General features: G+C 46.7%; 1 protein-coding gene across 2 annotated transcripts in view; it reads left to right on the top strand.

The window, feature by feature from the left end:
• ITPR1 (inositol 1,4,5-trisphosphate receptor type 1) overlaps nt 1–20,463 on the top strand; it is a 355,281-nt gene that overhangs the window by 233,680 nt on the left and 101,138 nt on the right. For both annotated transcript variants that reach the window (XM_070360064.1, XM_070360063.1), the window contains 2 exons: nt 9,667–9,799; nt 11,951–12,141. In XM_070360064.1, coding sequence (XP_070216165.1) covers nt 9,667–9,799; nt 11,951–12,141 — 324 coding nt within the window. The remainder of the gene's footprint in view (nt 1–9,666; nt 9,800–11,950; nt 12,142–20,463) is intronic.

The raw sequence follows: 20,463 nt of genomic DNA, 5'->3' as shown, positions 1-20,463 counted from the left end.
AATGGTAGGTACAGTATGTGCAGAAAGTGAGCATTTCAACGTCTCCTGCATGAATCTACTTGCTACTCTAGTGCTGCAGTTAGGATAACCAGTTGGGATTCTCTGGCTTTCTGCTTCAAAGCCAGTCATTTGAAATCTTTTTTCCTATGAAGTTTGATCTTGCTAACCTTGTGTAAAAGCTCTGGGAAGACTTCAGATCCTAGAAAAACGTGAAGAGGCAACGGAGAGCGATAGTTAGTTTCTAAGTTCAAAACCAGACCGCATCAGCTCACTGCCCGTCAACTGTTGGTCTGGAGAGACTTCACCTTGACTGGAGGGTCAGCACCTCAGTATCCTGACTGATCCCGGGGTGAGGTGGTAAAAGACAATACGTGGGAAACACAGGCATACTCTTTTTCTCAGAACAGTCTCCATTACCGTATGGTCACTGAGCATGATCTTTCATGTTAGCAAAAAAAGTTACTTTGATAATAAAAATGTGCCGAGAAAATCAGTTCATTCATTTACCAGAACTATCCTTTGCTTTGGGTATTATGTATATGTGTTTATGTAGCTTATGTAGTTATGATTTGAACATATATGGCTTATTAATATGCTTATTTTTTTCCAAATTGTGGCTGACTGCCTTAAAAGAGCCAATCCTCCCAGAAATACAGCTGAAGTCCTCTTAGGAGGAAGTGCTAATAGAGACCGTTGGTTATTTTGCCAAATCATATGCCAAGCTTGGTTTGGCCTTTCCCATGCCTGAAATCATTCTGTGTTCTATTGGGTTGTCTTATTTAGGGAACTTAGCTGTTTGATGTTACGGAATAAAGTTTACTGAAAATATACCAAGCATAACTTAATGTTTTAGCTGGAAGGAATCCTTATAATACCTGCTCCAGTCTCCTTGAACTACAGGTCAGGCGGTGGAAGCCCAGACAGGTTCAGTGACTGGCTGAAGGTCATACAGCACCAGTCCCTGCATGAGCCGCCATCAGGCAATACCCATCCATTGTTTTTGGTTTTTCCTTTCTTTTTTATGAGTGGATGACATTAAAAAATTGTCCTCCTGTATAAATAGTGGTTCTTGAAGAAGAAAAAATTTTCTATTGTCTCAGAGGTCTTCCTGTAACGTTCTAGGAGAAAAGGTCATTAATCTTAATTTTCATTTCAAAAATTAAACACCAATATGACAGCAGTTTAGGGAGGCAGTTGAGTACCGGTCCAATCATAAAACAAACCAGAAACCACTGATCTCTTGAGTGCTTAATAAACAATTCTGTGAACATTCTGAAAGAATTCAAGATGCTTCTTTGGACATACGGGATATCAAACAAGAGAATTTTAAAAAGACACACAAGTTCCACTCCATCTTGTTCTTTAACTATTATTTTGATTGGCAAGGCAGTAAGAGGGTAGCTGTGTGGCTTCCTATAGTAAATCCGTGTCTGTAATCCTTTTGTTCTGATCATATAGAATCGGTATGAAGGATATGTTGATGGAATGTGGCCAAAGCTGACTGTAAATGATAGTACTTTTCTCCATCTGTGTCTCCGACTGCTCCAAAGCGCATGGGAACTTGCCTTCATTCTTCTTTTCCTTGTGTGTCCTTTTTGCACGAAGGGCAGATGGTACATGCGTGTGCACAACTTTACTTCTTCAGCCTAAAGCCTACAGAACGCAGGGATGGGGTTAAAACGCAGTCTTGGCTCATGATATCGTTTATATTATCTGCAGAACACATTCCCCTGAGCTCTAGTTTTGTTTCCCTCACCACACTCAAGTCCTCTCTTAACACCCTGTGCCTCCCGACCCCAACAGGAAGCTAAACACACTGGAGAGAAAGTTGCTCCTTGAGGCAAGTGGAGCTGCACTTATGTCTGAGGGCTCTTCTGTCCAGAACTGAGTGAGCAACTCTCCACATCTGCCTGTTCGTCCTTCATAAAATAATTTAATCTTTGTGGTTGAAGGATCCCTTATATCTTTACTTCATTTTACCTGTTGGCAAATAGAGGAAAAAAAAAAGAAATTATTAGGTTACAAAATAGCAGTCTTATATTAAGAGCATTTTTTCCATCTTGAGGGTCACACCATGAAAGGGGTATCAAGTGTTGAGCTGGGTTGTGAACCCACAAGATTTCCCAGCTCCCATCCCCACCCCACGCTTTTAGCACCTGCTCCAGCTCACCGCCGACAGCCGCACTCTGGCCTCGGGAGAGGTCTGTTGTGTCGCTGGAACCCCGCCAAGGGAGGCCAAGGTCACTCAGTGGCAGTGTGAGCCTTGGCTTCACTCCACGGCCCCAGACCGCACCTTGAACCCACCAGCCATGCCTGGTGTGTGACCACAGCCCAGGGCGGGGTCCGGCAGTTCCATCCGACATCCGTCTCCGCCCCGAGCACGTGCCCTTCGGTGGCCAGATTCGTGGTGCTGCCGTCACGTGGAGCTGTGGGCTTTTTCAGCCACTACATGCATCCACTCCATGGCCAGTCCTTTCCCTCAGGGCCGTCATCTTGTCTCTCATTTATGGGTTGGACATGATGAAATTCAGAAGTCATCAGAGGTGTGGGGTGTCCATGTGGTATGGCAGGGGCGGGACTGGGAACCTAGTATCCCTGGAGCCCTGAGGGAAGTGTGCGGAGGGAGGAGAAACCAGCCGAGAAAGCTGCAGCCAGGAGCCTTCCTTTCTCCTCCCAGAGCCGCAGGAGGGGAGAGACGTTTTCAGTCCCTAAGCCAGAGGTGGGGTGTCACCCTCTGATGCAGGGCCAGGATATGGGGAAAGGAGAGGCTGGGAGGACGCACGTGCCCACTGGAGGAGCTCATCACGGGCAGGCAGTGGTACAGACCTTGCAAGGGCTTTGAGCCCCCAGGAAGGGGAATGCACCAGAGGCCCCTGTGGTCATCATCCGCCCGTCCTCCCTTCCCTGAGCCCCCGGGGGCATGTGCTGGATCACTTTTCTTCTGTGGACAAACAGAACGTAGACGTGCAGTACCACTGACTTTGACATCTTTCATTACTTAAGACATAGCTCCTTCTTGATCAGTGCTAGGCTTTTTCTTTCTTTCATTTAGACGTGTTTCCACATCTCAGGCCAGTCATCTCTCCCAGCGCAACCACGTTAAGTTCATTTTAGAAGTGAGGGTGTCTTCCACCCTCCGCAGCTGAAACCCCCTTCAGTGGGTGTGACAACCCAGTCGCCTCATCGTCAATTTTGTCCCCAAGTGTTGGTCTCTGGACTTCTTTGTGGTCACCAGATGCATGTGCTGTAACTAACCTGCTTCCTTTTACTCCCAACTAGCTTCCCCAAGCTCCGGATTCTGAGAACTCCACCGAGGTGTGTGTCACTCACCCGTATTTGCGATGCCAGCAAATACAGGCGCTTGTCATTGTTGCCGGTTGGGTGTGAACTGTTGTGGTGAAATGTCTGTCTCTTGGGACGGTGCAGGAGGGACGTGTCTAGCCTGGCTGGGATCTGATCATTGCTGTAATTGGGTGGCCCTTGGTGTAGAAAGTTCTGACAAACTTAAGCCACAGTGTCCTGCCGGTGAAGGCTCATGGACTCTGAAGGTTTTGCACAAAATCCTTCAAACTCCACCTTGGCCGAGAAACTCTGGACAGTCCAGACCTTTCTGCTATTACACAAAACAGAACTTTGGGTCCTGCGCAGAGAGGAAGCAGAGTTCAGGTTCGGGGTATCTGTGTTATCGTTTGGGTGACGCTGTTGATGAAGGAGTAGTTCACAGCAAACTGTCTCTGTTCTTCCTGTCGCTAGCTCAGCTTGCTAAATGCGGGACTAGAATTCATTAAGGCATCTAAAGTTACCGAGAAGCTTTTTGTGGGAGGCATCCTTCCAAGGATCAAAATTTACTCTCCGAAACTGTTCTAGAATCACAGGAGTCAGAGCTAAAACGTGTGCTCAATCTGAAAGGAGATCTTAGAAATGAAACTGATGATCAAAGAGCTGAGTTCCAGTGGGCATGCTTTGTAATAATCAGTCCTCTAATATTCTAATCAGAGCTCTTCAGCACTGGTAGCCTTGATTAGAATGCTGTGGGCTGGGGCGAAATGTAGGTCTCACATGTGTGTTGGGAGTGTGTGCATTGACGTCCTCATGCATGTGCTGAGCAGTAATCTGTGGATGAGTCGTCCAAGGACATGCCCGGTTGCATCTTGCATTACACCCCCTTTTTGGGTTCATGTAAATGTACATAACGTTGAACTTCATTTTCATAATGTTTGCGAAAAATAATATTAACCAGACATTATTGGTCATGTGCCTGCTCGTTTCACATGGTGCTCTGGGGTTGGGGAAGGGCCAGTTGTTCAGTAGTAGCCAAGGTCATGAGCACTGGTGTCCGTCTGGGGAAAGCCACACTCAAGCCTGCGCTCCTTCCGTGTCAGTCCTCACTGCGTACGCGCTCTCTGTGTATTTCATTTGTGACCGATCCTGAAGATGAGGGTGTCTTAGTGTCATACTTAAATGGAATTTCTGCCTGCTTAGCAGGAGCTCGAACCGAGTCCACCGCTGAGGCAGCTGGAGGATCATAAAAGGGTACGTAGTCCTGGGAGCTGGGAGTGCCGACGCAGCTCCCCCCTCAGCCATGCGCTCTGGCGCGCACACGGACAGTTTTCGTTGTCGTCATTGTTGCAGCATTAATTGGCTCAGAACCAGTCACAGCCTTTTGTATAAATGAAACTAACTGATGGTTCTACGTATAATCTACCTCTTCACACACTGCTTCCAGCCAGTCCCCTAATAACAACTGAGTCACTTGTCACATCCTCTCTTCTTTTGCTGGGTTAGATTTTTCCTTATGTGTAGCCTTAAAAAAAATTTTTTTTGTGAGTAACTGGTGATCATTATGGATAATGTATAGTAAACAAAAAAGTATAATGGTAAAACTGTCCATAATTACACTGCCTGGCTATAAAGCTGCTGAAGATTTACTATTTCCTTCTACCCTCTTTTTCACACACGTGAGAATATGTGCCAACACACACACACACTTGCATTGTCATTGGGGTTCTTTTAAGTGTGCAACATTTGTTCCTTGCTTTTGTCACGTATCGGAGTATTTTCTTCCTTGAAAGTTAACAGCTGCCTAAAGTTCCCGCTGATTAACAAGTCTTTTGTAATATTTTCCTTCGAGGGAATGAACAAGTGTGTACACAAGTGGATAGACGCATAAAAGGGGAATTTCTAGGCCAAAGGGTCGAAACTGTCTTATAGTGCTAAACCATTTCCCAGAAGGCTACATATACCATCCGCATGCTGACTACTGATTGCGTGTAGTCAATGGAAAATACCAGATATCCTGGTTCTCTGGGTGTCTATCATGTGCCAGTCACTATGCTAAGACTTTTACACGCGTTCACAGCGTAAATGTTTATAAATGCTGACGGTGACCCAGTGACACAGCTTGCAGCCCCATTTCACAGATGAGGAAACTGAAACCCAGCGAGCTTGCATACCTTAGGCAAGTCATGGGGTTAGGAAGTGAGCAGTCATGACAAGAACTGCTGTGAAATTGTGGTCATCAGCATCCTGGAGAATGTTCTCCTGGGCCACCTTTATTAAGCTCACAAGCTTTCAGTACCTGCAGAGTCCCATCGCTTCTTGGATCCTTTCATTTTTCTTGCAATGGTTCTTTCTCAAATAATAACCAAAGATGGGCTTCTAGGAAATTGATAGTCAGCCCTCCCACCTCCAGCTCCCAGTGCCTCCTGCCATTCATTGATCAGGGGTACCTTGCCTTCCTGCTTTTTCCACCCCTGCCTGTTCCTCAAGAGTTGTCCTGGGTCTTAGAAGTAGCCAGTAAAGGCACATAGCTGTCCCTTGTGCCCTAAGTTGGATGTTGCCCCAGGGCATGAGCTTTGGAATTAGAAACTGGGTCAAGCCTGCTTTTGCCAGGTGCTCACTGTATGATTTGGGGCACTTTTAACTCAGTTCCTCCTGCTGTAAAATGGGGACAAGAGTCTCCGCCCTTTCCTGCTCTCTGGACTCTTCTGCAGAGCCATGCACTAGAGGCACTTAGCAGCGTGGCTGGACTCTGAGAAGGGATGTTAATGACCCCAGTGGTCACCTTGCAGACTGAGATACGGCTGTGATTTGACAGAAAACAGGAGTAGGAAGAGGAAGGTATTTTTAAATCGAGGCACTGCCCTAGTGCTGACTAAGGTGTGAGAGGCTCACTGCTCATGTGAGAGGCTGATCTTTCCTAAAGCACCTGACTTTTTTAAGTGGCTGGAACCTTGGAGCCCAAAGGTCACCTCTCTGCTTTGCGGTCTTAACTCTCGGTGCCCTGTTCGATGCTGGGCTGTATATCTCCACACAGTTGATTAGTCACTAGTTTAATGGACACAATGAAACTCGTGACTTGCACGGCAGGAACTTGGTTTCTTGCCTCCACATCACTGACCTGCCATTTTCACCATTTTTCCCTGAAACTGAACTGCAAGCGAAACTTTGCCTTTCTTTTCTCAGTCTTGGGTAATCATGCGTGTGGAGTTTCTTACCATGACACAAACATCTGATGTTTGTTTGCATACTGTAGGTGTAAACTGCTGGGGAAGAAAACTAGTCTTCTTTTTGGAAAAAAAAAAAAAAGGGCTGCATGACCAAATGTGAGAGCTGGAGAAGTGGTGTTGTTTGGGAAGTGACATTTTTTGCTTCTCTACAATCAGCTGTCTCAACCCGGTACTCTGTGAACAGCTTAGTGCTGTTGAGTAATTTATATTAAGATGATTAGGAATGCCTTTGTCTGTAGATTTTAATTTTTCCCGAATTAAACCACGAGCTCAGAAAAACAGAATTTGCCTTGAACCTAAGTTTTCACGCTAGGATTCACAACACTTTTAATGATGCTTATCCGTTTTCTGTCTGCCCCCCTTTTTTTAACCTAAAATTTTCAGTCTTTATTCTTTCAGAAAAGAAACAATTCTCATCTTTTTTTTTTTTTTTTTTAAAGCAAACCCCACATGTTCTCTTTTCCCCTCTTGCCTTAAAATTTATTTACTTTTGGAGAGAAGATGAGGTACTTATGTGCCAAAAACCTTATAATTAAGGGGTAAGAATTAAAAGTTTGTGGAGTGGAGCATGTGTGTGTGCGTGTGTGTATGTTTCCATAATGAGCACATTTTATGATATTCTCTTATGGGGGAAAATGTACCATTTGATGCATCGGTTGCTATGGTAACCGCTAGGGTTTGTCTGTGCAAAGAGAGGCAAAATGGTAATGTGAGATCCCTTGGTAACTTCAGTTCGGCATCCAGGCTACACACATGTGAAGTTCCTGTTCCTGAAGTCCACGTGTTCCTGGAAGACACGTGCTTCCTTCCCCACCCACTGCCTCCTTGATTGCAGATTCACCAGGATCTCAATGATGAGACCCTCAAAACCCGGAGAAGCAAAAAATCTGAGCCAGTCCGGTCCTAGGTAGAATCCTAGGGTGAGGGCTCTGGTTGAGTCTTCCTTGACAAGTACGTGTCTGTTGGCTGGTGATGGTCACTCAGCTATTGACCATTCAGCCCTGTGATCTTCCAGATTCTTGTCATGATGGAAACCTGGACTGTTCTCTGTGGCTGCAGCTCATTGGCCTCAGCCCAGTCATTTACTTCCCAGACAGTGTTCTTGTGGTGCCCCAGAGGATCTCATAGAAAACTGGGATGGTTTTCTAACCATCCCTCTTGGGAGAACTCAAAGTCTGTATCTTCTGAAAGAAACTCCAGTAGATGTATCATTGAGTTGAGAAAGGGACGTGGTATTTAATGTTATATTCTATGTGGAGGTGATCTTGTCGTTCCTCCTTTACTTGACCATTCCTTTGACATCTGTGTTTCTTCTGTGAAGTCAGCCTTTTTAAATCACCGCTCTCGATGACTGTTTTGGAGAGTGTTAATATGTTTGTACTGGTGCAAAGTTATGTCCTTATACCAAAATATGGTTTTCTAAGCCATTAAAGGATATTATACTGAAAATATTTTATTTTGAAGGTATTTTTAAGGATCACAAATAGCTTCTCCACTGAAAGTTCTCTCAGAATTTTGAATTTACTGATGGTCAAGGTACGAAGTGATATTCTTATCCTAATGAGAAGGATTCTGCTTTGTTTAACTCCGTGAGATGCATATTTGTGGATGGAATGGAGAGAAGAAAGATGAGATTTTTTTCATTTCTGAACTTTTTCTTTGAAAAATCAGGCTTGCCTCCCTGCTTCTCTCACTTTTCCTGTTTACCCCATCTCCCCACTTATCCCTGGAGTCTTTGACCAGCAGCATGAATTTAACCAAGGAGAAAAGCCAGCTGGGTCACCTTGGGACCTTGTATCATTTTGACAGTGGGACTGAGTTTTCAGCTTTGTCCTTCTTCCCCAGTCCTGCCTCCTCAGGGCACCCCTGGCCTCCACCATCCTCAGGACGTTCTGCTCCCTCCCATCTTGTCTTGTAAACACCTTCCTCGAAATCTCCAGACTTATTCTTGAAGCTTATTAACAAATCACTTTTAAGCTCTCCTGATTCTTGATACAGTCGCAGGTCTCTTCGATAGAACTCTGGAGTCTCTATTTCAGAGACCAGCTGTATTGCAATGCATCTTCCCTCTGCTAACTTCTCACTTAACCTCTCTCCGGGATGTGCCAGAGGAACTCCAGGACTTACTACCTTGTCCCTCAGAAACAGTCCAAGGAAATCTGTACAGCCTTTAACTGGTAAAAAGTTCCAGATTGGCAGGGTGGGGGTTAGGGGGGTAGTCCCTTAGCGAGCGAGACTGCCATGGTATAGAGCTGAGAGTGAATCCTGCTGCTTTGCCAGTGTGCGAAGTATTTGGGAATAGATCAGAGTGGTTTCTTTGCTCTGTTTTGGTTGGAATTGTGGAAAGAGTTATTTTATCCCCTGCCCAGGATTCTTTTAATATTTATATTTTTTAAAAGTTTTTTGTCATGGAAATGTTAAAAAATATCCCCAAAATACATGTTTTGAAGAGTTTTGAGAACCCTCATTCATAACTCAGATTCCATGACTATCAGCTCATGCCCACATTTATACCCAACTAGGCCCTTCCTCCCATATTCTTTAAAAGAAAATCTCAAATGTCATTTTCATCCATGCTGCTTTTTGTTGATTGACATGTCTGATATCTGCCAATAATTTATTTTCTGTTGCATTTATTTTCTTTACCATTTGGCTCATTGACTATTTCTGTAAGAAAGGCTTACTTTCAGCTTATGATTTGATTTATTACTCTGATATTGTAAGATCTTAGAACGGTTGGAAATAAATCCTGTGGTTAGAGTAACATTTTCATATTGCTGTGTGGAAGTTGACCTGTAAATTTTTTAATTTGTCTGAATCCTACTGACTTACCTCAAAGAGACTTTTTTATTTGTTTTGTTTTGTTGTTTTATTAATCCTAGTTATCCTTCCAGATTCATATTCTATCTTTATCAGTGTGAGAGAGTACTTTCAGATATTTAATATTTTAGATTGATGCTTTTTTATGATCTGATTTCCTGAGAAAACATTGAAGAAGTTAACTTTAGAAGTTTCCAAGTGCTCTTATTAATTATTTTTTCATGGAGACTGAGCCAATTATAACTGGGTACCCCTGTGTTTTTTTTTTTTTTTAATGTGAGTCACTCAGTTGTGCATTAAATTCAGAGCCTGATTTCATTATCCTGTTTGAATTAAGGGTGAGGCCCTCAGGCAGATTTTGGTCAACCGTTACTATGGAAACATCAGACCTTCGGGAAGAAGAGAGAGCCTCACGAGCTTTGGCAATGGCCCGCTGTCGCCAGGAGGACCCAGCAAGCCTGGGGGAGGAGGTAGGCCCCATGGTGTGCTAATGAGCTGCACGTGTGAACCGAGTGTGCCACTCCAAAGCTGCGTGTTTCTGCTTAGCAGGTTGAGACTCTAACAGATGCATTTGGGTTGCTAGTGTGTTATTTTAGCAACTTGTTTTGTCTTTGGTCTACCATCAAATTGGTATCTAAAAATGTCCACCTGCAATGTGATACTGGCTAAGGCTTTCCCTCTCTTTCCCATGCAGCAAACCTCTTGGGGATACTTGAAGGACTCCGTGAGCTTAACTTGATCGCACATTTTCTCGTGGTCATTCAGACTCATGTTTGCACATAAGATGACGATGCTGTTGGCAGTGAGGAGGGCAAAAGCTATCTTTTATAACACGCATACCAAGGCGAGGGCTTTCCCAAGCACTTTACCTCCTCCATCTCGTTTTCTCCTGTACGTTACCCACTCTCCGGCATTGTCTCGTTTTCTCCTGTACGTTACCCACTCTCTGGCATTGAACGGAGGAAGGGGAGCTTGCTAGTGCCTGGGTGGTAACTTAAGGCAGGTGTGTCTAATCCTAGTGTCGTGCTTTGTGCCTCCCCAAGCCTTAGGGGACTTTACACACACACACACACACACACACACACACACACACACACGCCTGTATTATTTTTGTTCAGTTGCGAACTCATGTCTGACTCTTGCAACCCCACGAACTGCATGCAGCACACCAGGCTTCCCTGTCCCTCACTATCTCCCAGAGTTTTCTCAAACTCATGTCTGTCAAGTCAGTGATGCCATTCAGCCATCTCATCCTCTGTCACTCCCTTCTCCTCCTGCCCTTGATCTTTCCCAGCATCAGGGTCTTTTCCAGTGAGTCGGCTGTCTTCATCAGGTGCATCCCTGTATGGGATTGTTTTAAAACACATCCCGAAAGGTGACCCAAAACATTGTAAGCACAGTGACAGGTAAAAGCTTCAAAAACATTGAATTCAACTGTGGGCGATGGTGTTGGTTTTAAGGGGGCTGTAGCTCCGTGCTCGAAGCACAAATGTGAGTTGCATGATTCCTAGTCTGTAGTGATGACTCTTGAGAATGTCTGGTCTTTGCTGGGTTCTGCTCATAGCACAGAAACACTTGGTGCTTAATAAATTAATCCCAGCAACCTCTGGGGAGGAATCTTGGGCTTCTCGCCAAATGAAAATGTGGAGCAGATCTGCTCCCAGAGAACCCCAGAAACAGATCTTAGCTTCTCATCCAGAAGTTCCCAGTGATTGTCGAGCAGCTGTTTCCCCTACAACGTCTCAAAACTATTTGTCTTTAAGAAGCTGTCAGAGAAAAGACGTGACACCCAATGTCCACCTTAGATGACAGATGCAATAGATTGTAGGCAGTCAAGGACAGGCAACGTAAAGGAGGTGGCATTTGAGTTGACCCCTGCAGGGAAGGACTGATGGTTTTCTGTTCTTCAGAAAATGACTGCCCCATTTCCCCATGTCCATTAGTATTTCAATTTTTGCGAATAATAATGTGAAGTTCTCAAGCTTTCTAAATCCAGTTGTAATCTGTTCCGCTAAGTGGCATAGGCCATCTCTTCCTAAGTATATTCATCTGAAGCTCAATGAGGTGAACTTTTTTTGGTTCATTCCCCTACCCCCAGCTCCTGACTCCATGCCAAGCTCTGAGTCAATAGTGAATGAATGAATAAATGAACAGATGGAAATTATGTGAAAGGATGAGTTTGGGGCCAGGCTGGGTTTCTTAAAAAGAGGGCTAAAGTGATCAGTATAGGCTATGCTTCTTAAGAGTGCTTAAGTTCAGTTTGTCTCTTAAAATTGGATTGATTCTTAATTCTGGCCCAGGTCATTGTATTTTGATGTAAGGGAGAGACTTGGCTGGATGGCTTTAGGTCTTTTGCTCAAAATGTATTACTCTTCCTTCATCCTATCTGTCTGCATTCAAGTTACATCTCTATTACTTCCCAGCTGTGCTGGGTGTTGTTGGACAAGTGACTTCATCTTGATGTTAATAATGAGTTACCTGCCTTGTGGGCTTGTTAAAAAGGTCCAGAGAGATAGTATCATTAAACTGTTGAGTGCATAAAATGTTGGTATGCAGTAAGTATGCAATAAATGTTAGCTGCTCTGATTGAGGTTAATAAGGGCAATGTTGCGTCTTTCCAGGGGGAGGTTCCGGATCCAGCCCCATGAGCAGGGGTGAAATGAGCCTGGCCGAGGTTCAGTGCCACCTTGACAAGGAGGGGGCCTCCAACCTGGTCATCGACCTCATCATGAACGCATCCAGTGACCGAGTATTCCATGAAAGCATTCTTCTAGCCATCGCCCTGCTGGAAGGAGGCAACACCACCATACAGGTAGGAGGCGGCATGGCTGCCAGGTAACGTCCCTGGAGGCTCTGTTCCGGGAGCCAGAGATGGGTGGCGCTGAGACTGGTGTACAAGAGAGCTCCTTCTTAGGGCACAAACTTCTGTTGTTCTGAATAAGCGAATTCTGTTGCTCCTTTGCTGTGGTCATTCAGTCATTATTCAGACTTGCTTCTAATACATGGATTACATTCTGAAATGGATAAAATGCTGAGGATGTGCAAAGAAAATTGGCCTGGGATTTGGCGCATCATAGGTAATCCATAAATGTGTGTTCAATGAATGATTGAATGCATTATATTTAGTTTGTAATCCAAGATCATAGAGGATCCCATCACCAGATGACCAGAAGGAGCCTGAACTATGTGTATTTATCCATGAATCTTGCAGCTCTTGCTGTGTATTTATCTTATAAATGAAAAGCTCAATAAAACTGAACCAATTTGAACTAATACGTGCAAAGAGGGGAAAGCCAGGCTAGGTTAGTCAGACATAAATGGATGGCTTTTTGTTGGCTGGTGATGATACATATTTTAAAATAATAATGAGTAGAATTCTTAGGCAAAGTCCTTAAAGAAGCAATTTTAATAATATATACATAATTTTCATATAGACATGGCAGTGAAGATGATTCTTTTAAATATTTTAAAATATTTGTAATACTCCCTTCTTCATACACTCTTCATTCTTTGTTGGCTCCGAATAAGGGTTTACTTAGCTCTGTGTGTGTGTGTGTGTACATATATACACACACACACACATTTTGATAATAGCCTTTGATTGAGATATAATGTATATATTCACAAAATTCCCCCTTATGTATATATTTGACTTGGCCTTATATTTTTGGTCTTGAATTTAAATTCAGAATCTGGATTAATGAAGTTTGGGTCCTTTGTGCAAATGTATCAAGGGCTTTTCTTCTCATGGGCCTGAGACCGGGTGCCTGGGTCTCAGCCCGGCGCCCTGTGCCCGCGTGGCAGCTGTGGCCGCCCCGTCTGCTCACCCTCCAGCCCCACCGTCCCCAGCACACACTTGGGAAGTTCATTCTACGTGCTGCCCTCAGCTGAGGTTTGTACCGCGGGAGAGTCCGCTGCGTGGGCACCTGTGACCTGTGGGGTTGCCGTTTGAGTCTGTCCCACGTGAGTCTGGCTGTGCACCCACGGGCGGGTCCTGTGGGTCCCCTGGTCGTGAGGATTTGTGCACCCACTGCCGTGGTCCTGCTGGCTGGGTGCTTGTGTGGCGTGGGAGCAGGGCTGCAGCACTCCTGGTCTCTGAACCATGTCATTTCCAGGGACTGGAGCAGTCAAACTAGACATTTACTGAGCACTTGCCGTGTGCATGGTTCTCCTCTAGCGACTCCCAGGCCGTGGTTTCCAGACACTGGGGCCAGTCAGTCTCTGAGAATTTTCTCCAGGCACAGGCAAGTGTGGAAACGAGGGCAGCATGGTCAGTTTCATAAATCAAATGTATGAGTTTGAAGGACCATCTGACCAGTTTATTCTGAGGTTATATCCTGTCCAATTTATTTTAAGCTCTGATGTCTTTTCTCGGATGAAGTGGTGTTGATAGTGGTGTTTTTTTCTACTGGCCACATCAGAAGTTGGAAACCCTAGGTTATTCCATCCCCTCCTAAAAAAGCAAAAAAAAAAAAAAAAACACAACGCTGTGCTAATTTGCTAATCCTGGAAGGTCAGTCTTCAAGCAGTTGAAATCTCGCAAGAGTATAAGACTTAAAATCCTTGCACATAGGAAGAATGGCGTGTGGTGCCATCCAGGAGGCGGGAAGGATACTACAGAGCTCGCCCCGCCCCAGAAAGAAGTAGCTACAGCTATGTAAGGGGTTGGTGAAAGACTTTTGCATGACCTGGTCTCTGTTGGATGGGTGTGGGTCTGAAAGTTGGAAATTGCACCAGGAGCTTGGGTGCGGGAGGCTGGGTCACAGGCATGGCAAGGAGGCCCAGTGGTGCACGCGTGGTCGTGCACTCACGGGACAAGGCTGGGTCCTTCGGAGCAGCCGAGTTGGTGGAAGAGACAGGGCTGGGGGATATATTGGGGGCAGGCAGCCCCTCAAGGGGCCTCAGAGCTGTAACGAAGGACTACAAATCTGACAGATAAATTGAGCAAAGCAGAGTCTAGAAGGAATCTAATAATTTAAAAGTTAATCAGAAGTTATTTGGAGAGAGCTAATGAAAGCCTGAATTCAAAATGAATGTGTGGTAGACTTTGTCATATCGCAAGAGAGGATATGTTTTAGGAGGTGCATAAGGGGATATTCCGGAGTGTTGGAGATGTTCTCTGGTGTAGTTTACCTGTGCTGGTTATGTGGGTATAAGTCTATTCTAACAGAACTGGTGTGCTTTCCTAGCCAAAGTTCTACCTCAGTAGAAAGAAAAAATGGGGAGAAAAAGTACCCTCAGCCTAGTGAGGACAGGATGTCGTGAATGGAGACTCGGCACCTTCCCGTCTCACACCTGGCACCTTGGACTCATATATAGCTAATGCCTGTTGGCCGACCTGTTGCTGAGGGGATGCTAGAAGTGAGAAGGTCAGAGGGTCCCTGCCCCCATTGGCTCTGGGGGTTTTTTTACTGAGTCTAGATGACAAGACACCATTAAGTAAGGAACAAGGAAGCCTGGGGAGGGCTCGAGGGGCTGAGCCTGGCTGGCCTGGCAAAGTCTTGAGTTACTGGCGAGCTGCCGTGTTTTTCACAGTGTACCCCTGATGGTGATGGCAAGACACACAGAAGCTATTTTTCCTTCAAGTTCTTTATCTTATAAAGTAATTATGAATATTAGTTACATGTTTTCACACATTCATTACTCATATGCTCAGGCTCCAGATGAAATGCCACGATGGAGTTCCAGGACCAGCCTCTGAGGGAGTCAGGCCGCTGTCTCTTGGAGGAGCTGCCAGTATGCTCATGGGCGGGTGGGCCTGGATGGGGTGGCCTGCAAGCCCCCCGCCAGGAGCGGGGGCATAGTACTCAGCATACGCTGGTTCTCCCCTCATCCCATCTCCCTCTCCTTCTGCGATCTCAGGGGTTGCTGGGAAAATCTCACTCACCGCCTCATTAGAAATCTGGGGCCCCGGGAAAACTGATTCTAGCCTGGAACTGACTTGTGAGATGCCCCCCGCGCCCCGCCCCCCCTTGTGAGCTCTGAGCTTCTCTTTCTCTGGAGAGAATAATCTGGAATTCAGGTTGTTTGGGGCCAGCTGCGGACAGACACCCTGGAGCCCCTGGGGGAGTGATTTCAGTTTCATCTTGCTTTGGAGAAGCTGGTTCAGAGTAGTCAGTGAGCAGCTGGGAAGTTTGTGTGAGGGGGGCGCGGGGCTGCAGCGGTGACTGTTAATGATTGCCGAGGGCTGTCAGCCGTGACCGGCAGGTGGCTTCCAGCTGGAGCTCACTGCCCGCCTCCGGCTCTTCCCATGCACCACACCGAGTCCCCGTCCCAGGAGGGGGAGTCGGGCTGTGGTCAGGTGGGCTCCCCTGGATGCGTGCTTCTCAGTGACAGGTGGTGGACAGGGCAGTCACAGGGGAGCGTGCAGGGCTGTCCAAGAAGACCGCTGCAGAAGAGCTCTTACCTTGACCAGCGTCTCTTCCCAGGCTAGCTTCACATGGAGAAGAAGGGGAGGGAGACCCACTTTCCGAAAGTCTAGTTCATGTGGGGTTAGGACGGTCATCCCTGGCCTTGTGTCCTCTGTCTATCAAGTATGAGACACATACGCAGGTGGACTCCTGGCTTCCTTATTGCTTTGGATCGAGATTTTTTTTTTTTAAGCAATTTAGATATTTTCTTAAAATCCAGCAGTGATGACTGGCTGGCTCCATTTCTGAACTCTTTTCTTCCCTGACTTGTGAAAATAATGATTTTAAAGTATGGTGATTGGATCAACTGTGGTACACCCTTGCAACAGATTCCTACTCAGCAATAAAAGGGAATGAACTGTTGATAAATGGGATTACGTAGGTATACCTCAGAGGCCTTGTGCTAAGTGAAAGACGCCAGTGGCAGAGGTGACGTCCTGGGTGGTTCTGTGTACATGATATTCTCAAAGGACAAGGCTGTGGTGCGGGAGAACAGAGGAGTGCTTGCCAGCAAAGGGCGGAGCGGAGACTCTGACTTTAAGGGAACAGCTCAAAGGAACTTTTTGGTGATGCCACTCTTGTGTGTCCTGCGCTGGACACACAGATCTATACATGTTTGAAAATGTGTAGAACTGCACACCAAAAAAGCCAGCGTGACCATTAAAAAAAAAATGAAGTAAAAACCACGATGACGACAGTGACCAACATTTATTAAGGGTTTCCTGTGGACCGTGAACCATGCTTCAGTGTTTTCTCATCTACCATCCCGTTTAATCCTCACAGTCTCCCTAGGAGGTAGGTGCCTGATTATCTCTTTTTTTTTAGATGAGGAAACTAAAGGCCTGAAGGGTAAAGAACTTGCCCCTCAGACAAGCAGTAAGTAGCAGAGCCAAGACTGGCATCAAGTCGTTTTTAGGGCCTGAACTTGGAATGCTTGGTACTGCCATGTTCTGGTTCAAACCAGCCGTGAGACCAGCCCAGCTCCACAGAGAAGGCAAAAGGGTTGCACCTCTTGCTGTGAGTTGACCACATGCACTAAGAGAGGGAGCTGTGGAGGCCGATTTGGGCTCCTGGCCCCCCAACAGCCCTGCTTTCATTAGGTGACCACCTACCAGGGGTCAGTCTAGCCCCTGAGTTGGGTGCTGCAGCTACAGAAAAGGGGCACCATTGTCTCTGCAGTGGAGGAGCTCAGTTCTCTCTGCAAGTTCAGTCCCATTTCTGCAGAAGTGTCGACTCCTGACCTTCCCCTTTTGATGGTGTATGAAATTCACCCTTGTACTGAGGATGGGTCACGGGGGACCAGAGTTCTTCAGAAGCTCTAAACGTCATTGTCCAGACCTCAGTGAACTCAGTTTATAGTAATTCAAAACTAAGGACCTAGCTGCCTGCTAGGAACCCTGCCAGGGAGAATTTGCTCTCTTGTTCTGAAACCTTGTAATCATCATTTAAGTCCTGAAGTGCCCCAAAGCTGAATCAGGAGGGTAGTTCCTGGCCTGGCATAATGGGCTCCAAGTCTTCCAATATCTTCTGTTCCTGCCCTGGCTTCTCTGATGGTAATAATGTCTGAAGATAACGTCTCCAGAACTACTACCTGGGTGCCATCAGAGTGGCTCAGGCTTCACAGCAAACCCTCTGCTCACAGGCAGTGGTGCCCTGCCTTGGGGTTCTCCAGGGACGGGTGACACCGGGGAGCCCTGGAATCAAGCTTCTCTTTAAGAGAAGCTCCTTCTGTTCTTCCTGCCCTCACTCGTGCCACCTTGCTTCCTGCCAGCCCCCAGAAGAAATCTTCCCTGCTTGATGTTTTGTAAGCGAGTGGGAAACTATGAAATAAGCATTTGCTTATGAATTAATTTTTGGCACACGCGGGACTCAGCAGGTCTCATGGCACCCGCATATCCGTCCTTCGAGTCCTTGCCAGTTTCTGTGTTCCTTCCTCCTGAGATGTTCCCACCAGCACCGGAGGGTGCTCCCCCACTTCCTTTTCCCTGAGGGAGGGCGGAGGCTGGCCTCACCTGGGGAGCAGGAGGAGGAATCTTAGAGCACACCCAGTGTTTGGGGTTTTTTTTTTTTTTTTTTTTCCCCAAGCACATGCAGATGTTCGGGGATCTATGTGCTAACATGACCATAGAAAACCCCACAGCAAATAAACAGGACAGATCAAAAAAAAATTTTTTTTTTTTGCTTAATTGCTTCCGGTTGCAGAAGCGCAGTGAATTGTATGTATCAAATGGCTGCCCACGGCTCTTCCTATGCCAAGTCTAGCCTACAGACACACCCAAAAAGGATTTTCTTTTCCGCACGTACGCAGCTTGAGTTGGAAAATGTGAGAAGCCCTGTCGGGAACCTGGCTGTGGGTTCAGCTGAGAGAGCTCCCTCGTCCAGTGGCCTTCCTGTCACCACACACTGATTTATTTTTTATTTTTTTATTTTTTGAAGTTGGCTTAAAACGTCATCCCAGGAGCCAGTTTAAGATAGGAAATCTCCCATTGCCTCCAGAAGAAGTCACGGCAAGAAGGCACTGGCGGGGGCGGGGGAGCACGTGACCTGGAGGCCCACCCTGACCCCAGCAAGTGGAGAGGAGGGTGGGGAGGGCGCTTTCCTTAGCCTTTGCTGGAAATGGAGGGCCAGCTGGTGAGGAAGATCAGCCTGGGTTTGACAGAGCACCACCCCAGGAGGAGGAGGAGATTGGTGTGTGAGCGAGTTACGAGTTACGTAAAAGGGTGTTGTATTTGGCAGGGGAGTGAGAAATGAGTCACTGGTGAGCGGTGTTTTCTGACCTCGGGTTTTATCCACGTGGGAGGAGAGCTTGGCCAGCAGTGGAGTCGGGAGGCTGCTGTCTCCCCGGCCTCGGGGGGCGGGTGTGAGAGCCGTTGCCATGACAATAAGAGGAAGGCAGGTGGCTCAGTCCCCTCTGCCCTTCGGCTGAAGCCACGCAAGGTCTGAATGGCGAGGCTTCCCAGGCTGGTTCAGGGAGAGGCTGTAGGCACGGCCAGTCGGCCATGCTTGGAGAGTGGGTGGTGTGGGGTCAGGGAATTTGAGGGACGTCGCCCAGAAGGGCAGGCAGAGAAGGGAGCTTGGCCTCCGTGGTGGAAACACCTGGGCCAGAGTCCCAGCCCTGCTGTCGCCAATGGGGTGACCTTGGACTTTCTCAGGATGCTCAGAAACTCGGTTCTCTCATCTGGGAGTTAGAAGAACTGAGTCCCTTCCTTACGCAATTGTTGAGAGGATTTAACGGTCACGTAGGGCTAGGAGTGCGCGTCCCAGTTGACTGCCCAGCGCTGGTTTGGTGGAGGAAGGCCAGTCTACCCCGTCTCATCACCTCCCTCCACAGGGCTCAGGGCAAAGTCCTAGACCTCCCCGCCCAGCTCCTGCACAGGAAGGAGGACAGTATCCATCCCCACTGCACAGGGCTTCTGCGGCAGTTGGAGAGAGTGATTCACTGGAAGTGCCTCACTCAGGGCCCAGGCCATAGAAGGACCTCAAAAGGAGGTGGTGATTATTTATATGAATGCAGTCTTTATTATTTAAAATGCTCTTTGTTTTATTCAGTTTGTTTTCTATCAGAAATCCAACTTCTGTCTAGTGGCTGACGATCCAGTGGGCCTGGGAGGGTGTGCTGTTTTATGTTCTTCTCACATACAGTTCACTTACGTCCCTCTCACCGTGTCTATATTTGAGATAATTTTAGAGATCCAGGAGAATGGGAGGCTTCCTTGCCTTGGGTACTAGTTACATACTCTGACAGACATTCTAGGTGAAATAGAAAGCAACGGAGAGTCCAGTTGCCTGCACCCTGACCCAGGACTTTTTTTTCCTTCTCTATTTTATTATTGTTATCGTTACTACTTCTTGGTCCTAATCATCCTTGGACATGGACCCTTCCTCTCCATTCCCAGGAAACTGACATGTCATTGAACAAGAGTCTTTGGGGATTATTGGTTTAGATACATGTTTTGAGGTAAAGACTCAGGATCTACAAATAGTTCCCATTGTTGGGAATATAAGACTTGAATGAACACTCCCCCTCTTGCCCAGCTGTCCAAGTGATGGGGCCTGGATGCCATAGGGACCTTCTATATTTCAGGGCAAGACATTGCTGCACAGAGCATCAGCGTGCGCCTCGTCACTTGGGTTGGAAAAGCTCCGTTCAAGGGTAGGATATGCATGCTGGCTTATGCTGGTGGAGGAACTAGAGACCCAATGTTATTTTTCTTCTTTCCTGAGTAGCAAAGCCAGCAGTGTAGGCAGAAGTGGACAGTTCCACACAGCTGTTCACCTGGCCTTCCCTAAGGGAGGGGACTGCAGTTGACAGGGAGTGGGGGAGAGATCTTTGGATGGGCTTCCCTGGTGGCACTAGTGTTAAAGAACCCACCTGCCAATACAGGAGACGTGAGACTAGGGTTCGATCCCTGGGTCAGGAAGATCCCCTGGAGAAGGGCGTGGCAGCCCACTCCAGTATTCTTGCTTGGAGAATCCCATGGACAGAGGAGCCTGGCGGGCTACAGTCCATGGGATTGCACAGAGTCAGACACAACTAAAGTGACTCAGCACACACGCACGCATTTTGGGTGCAAAGTGTTAATCTCCTTTCCTACAAAATCCACAAGCCAGTATTAGTTTCTAAGAGGAGATGTCTTCAGGAGACCCTTTGGGTTTTCCTCGGTCTCCAAAATTTGACTAAGAAGAAAAAAATGTCAGAAAATTTGAAAATGGTTGTCCCATCA

This window comes from Bos mutus, chromosome 22 (assembly GCF_027580195.1).
Source record: "Bos mutus isolate GX-2022 chromosome 22, NWIPB_WYAK_1.1, whole genome shotgun sequence".
Classification (NCBI taxonomy): Eukaryota; Metazoa; Chordata; class Mammalia; order Artiodactyla; family Bovidae; genus Bos; species Bos mutus.
This window is presented reverse-complemented; position numbering and strand designations above follow the sequence as displayed.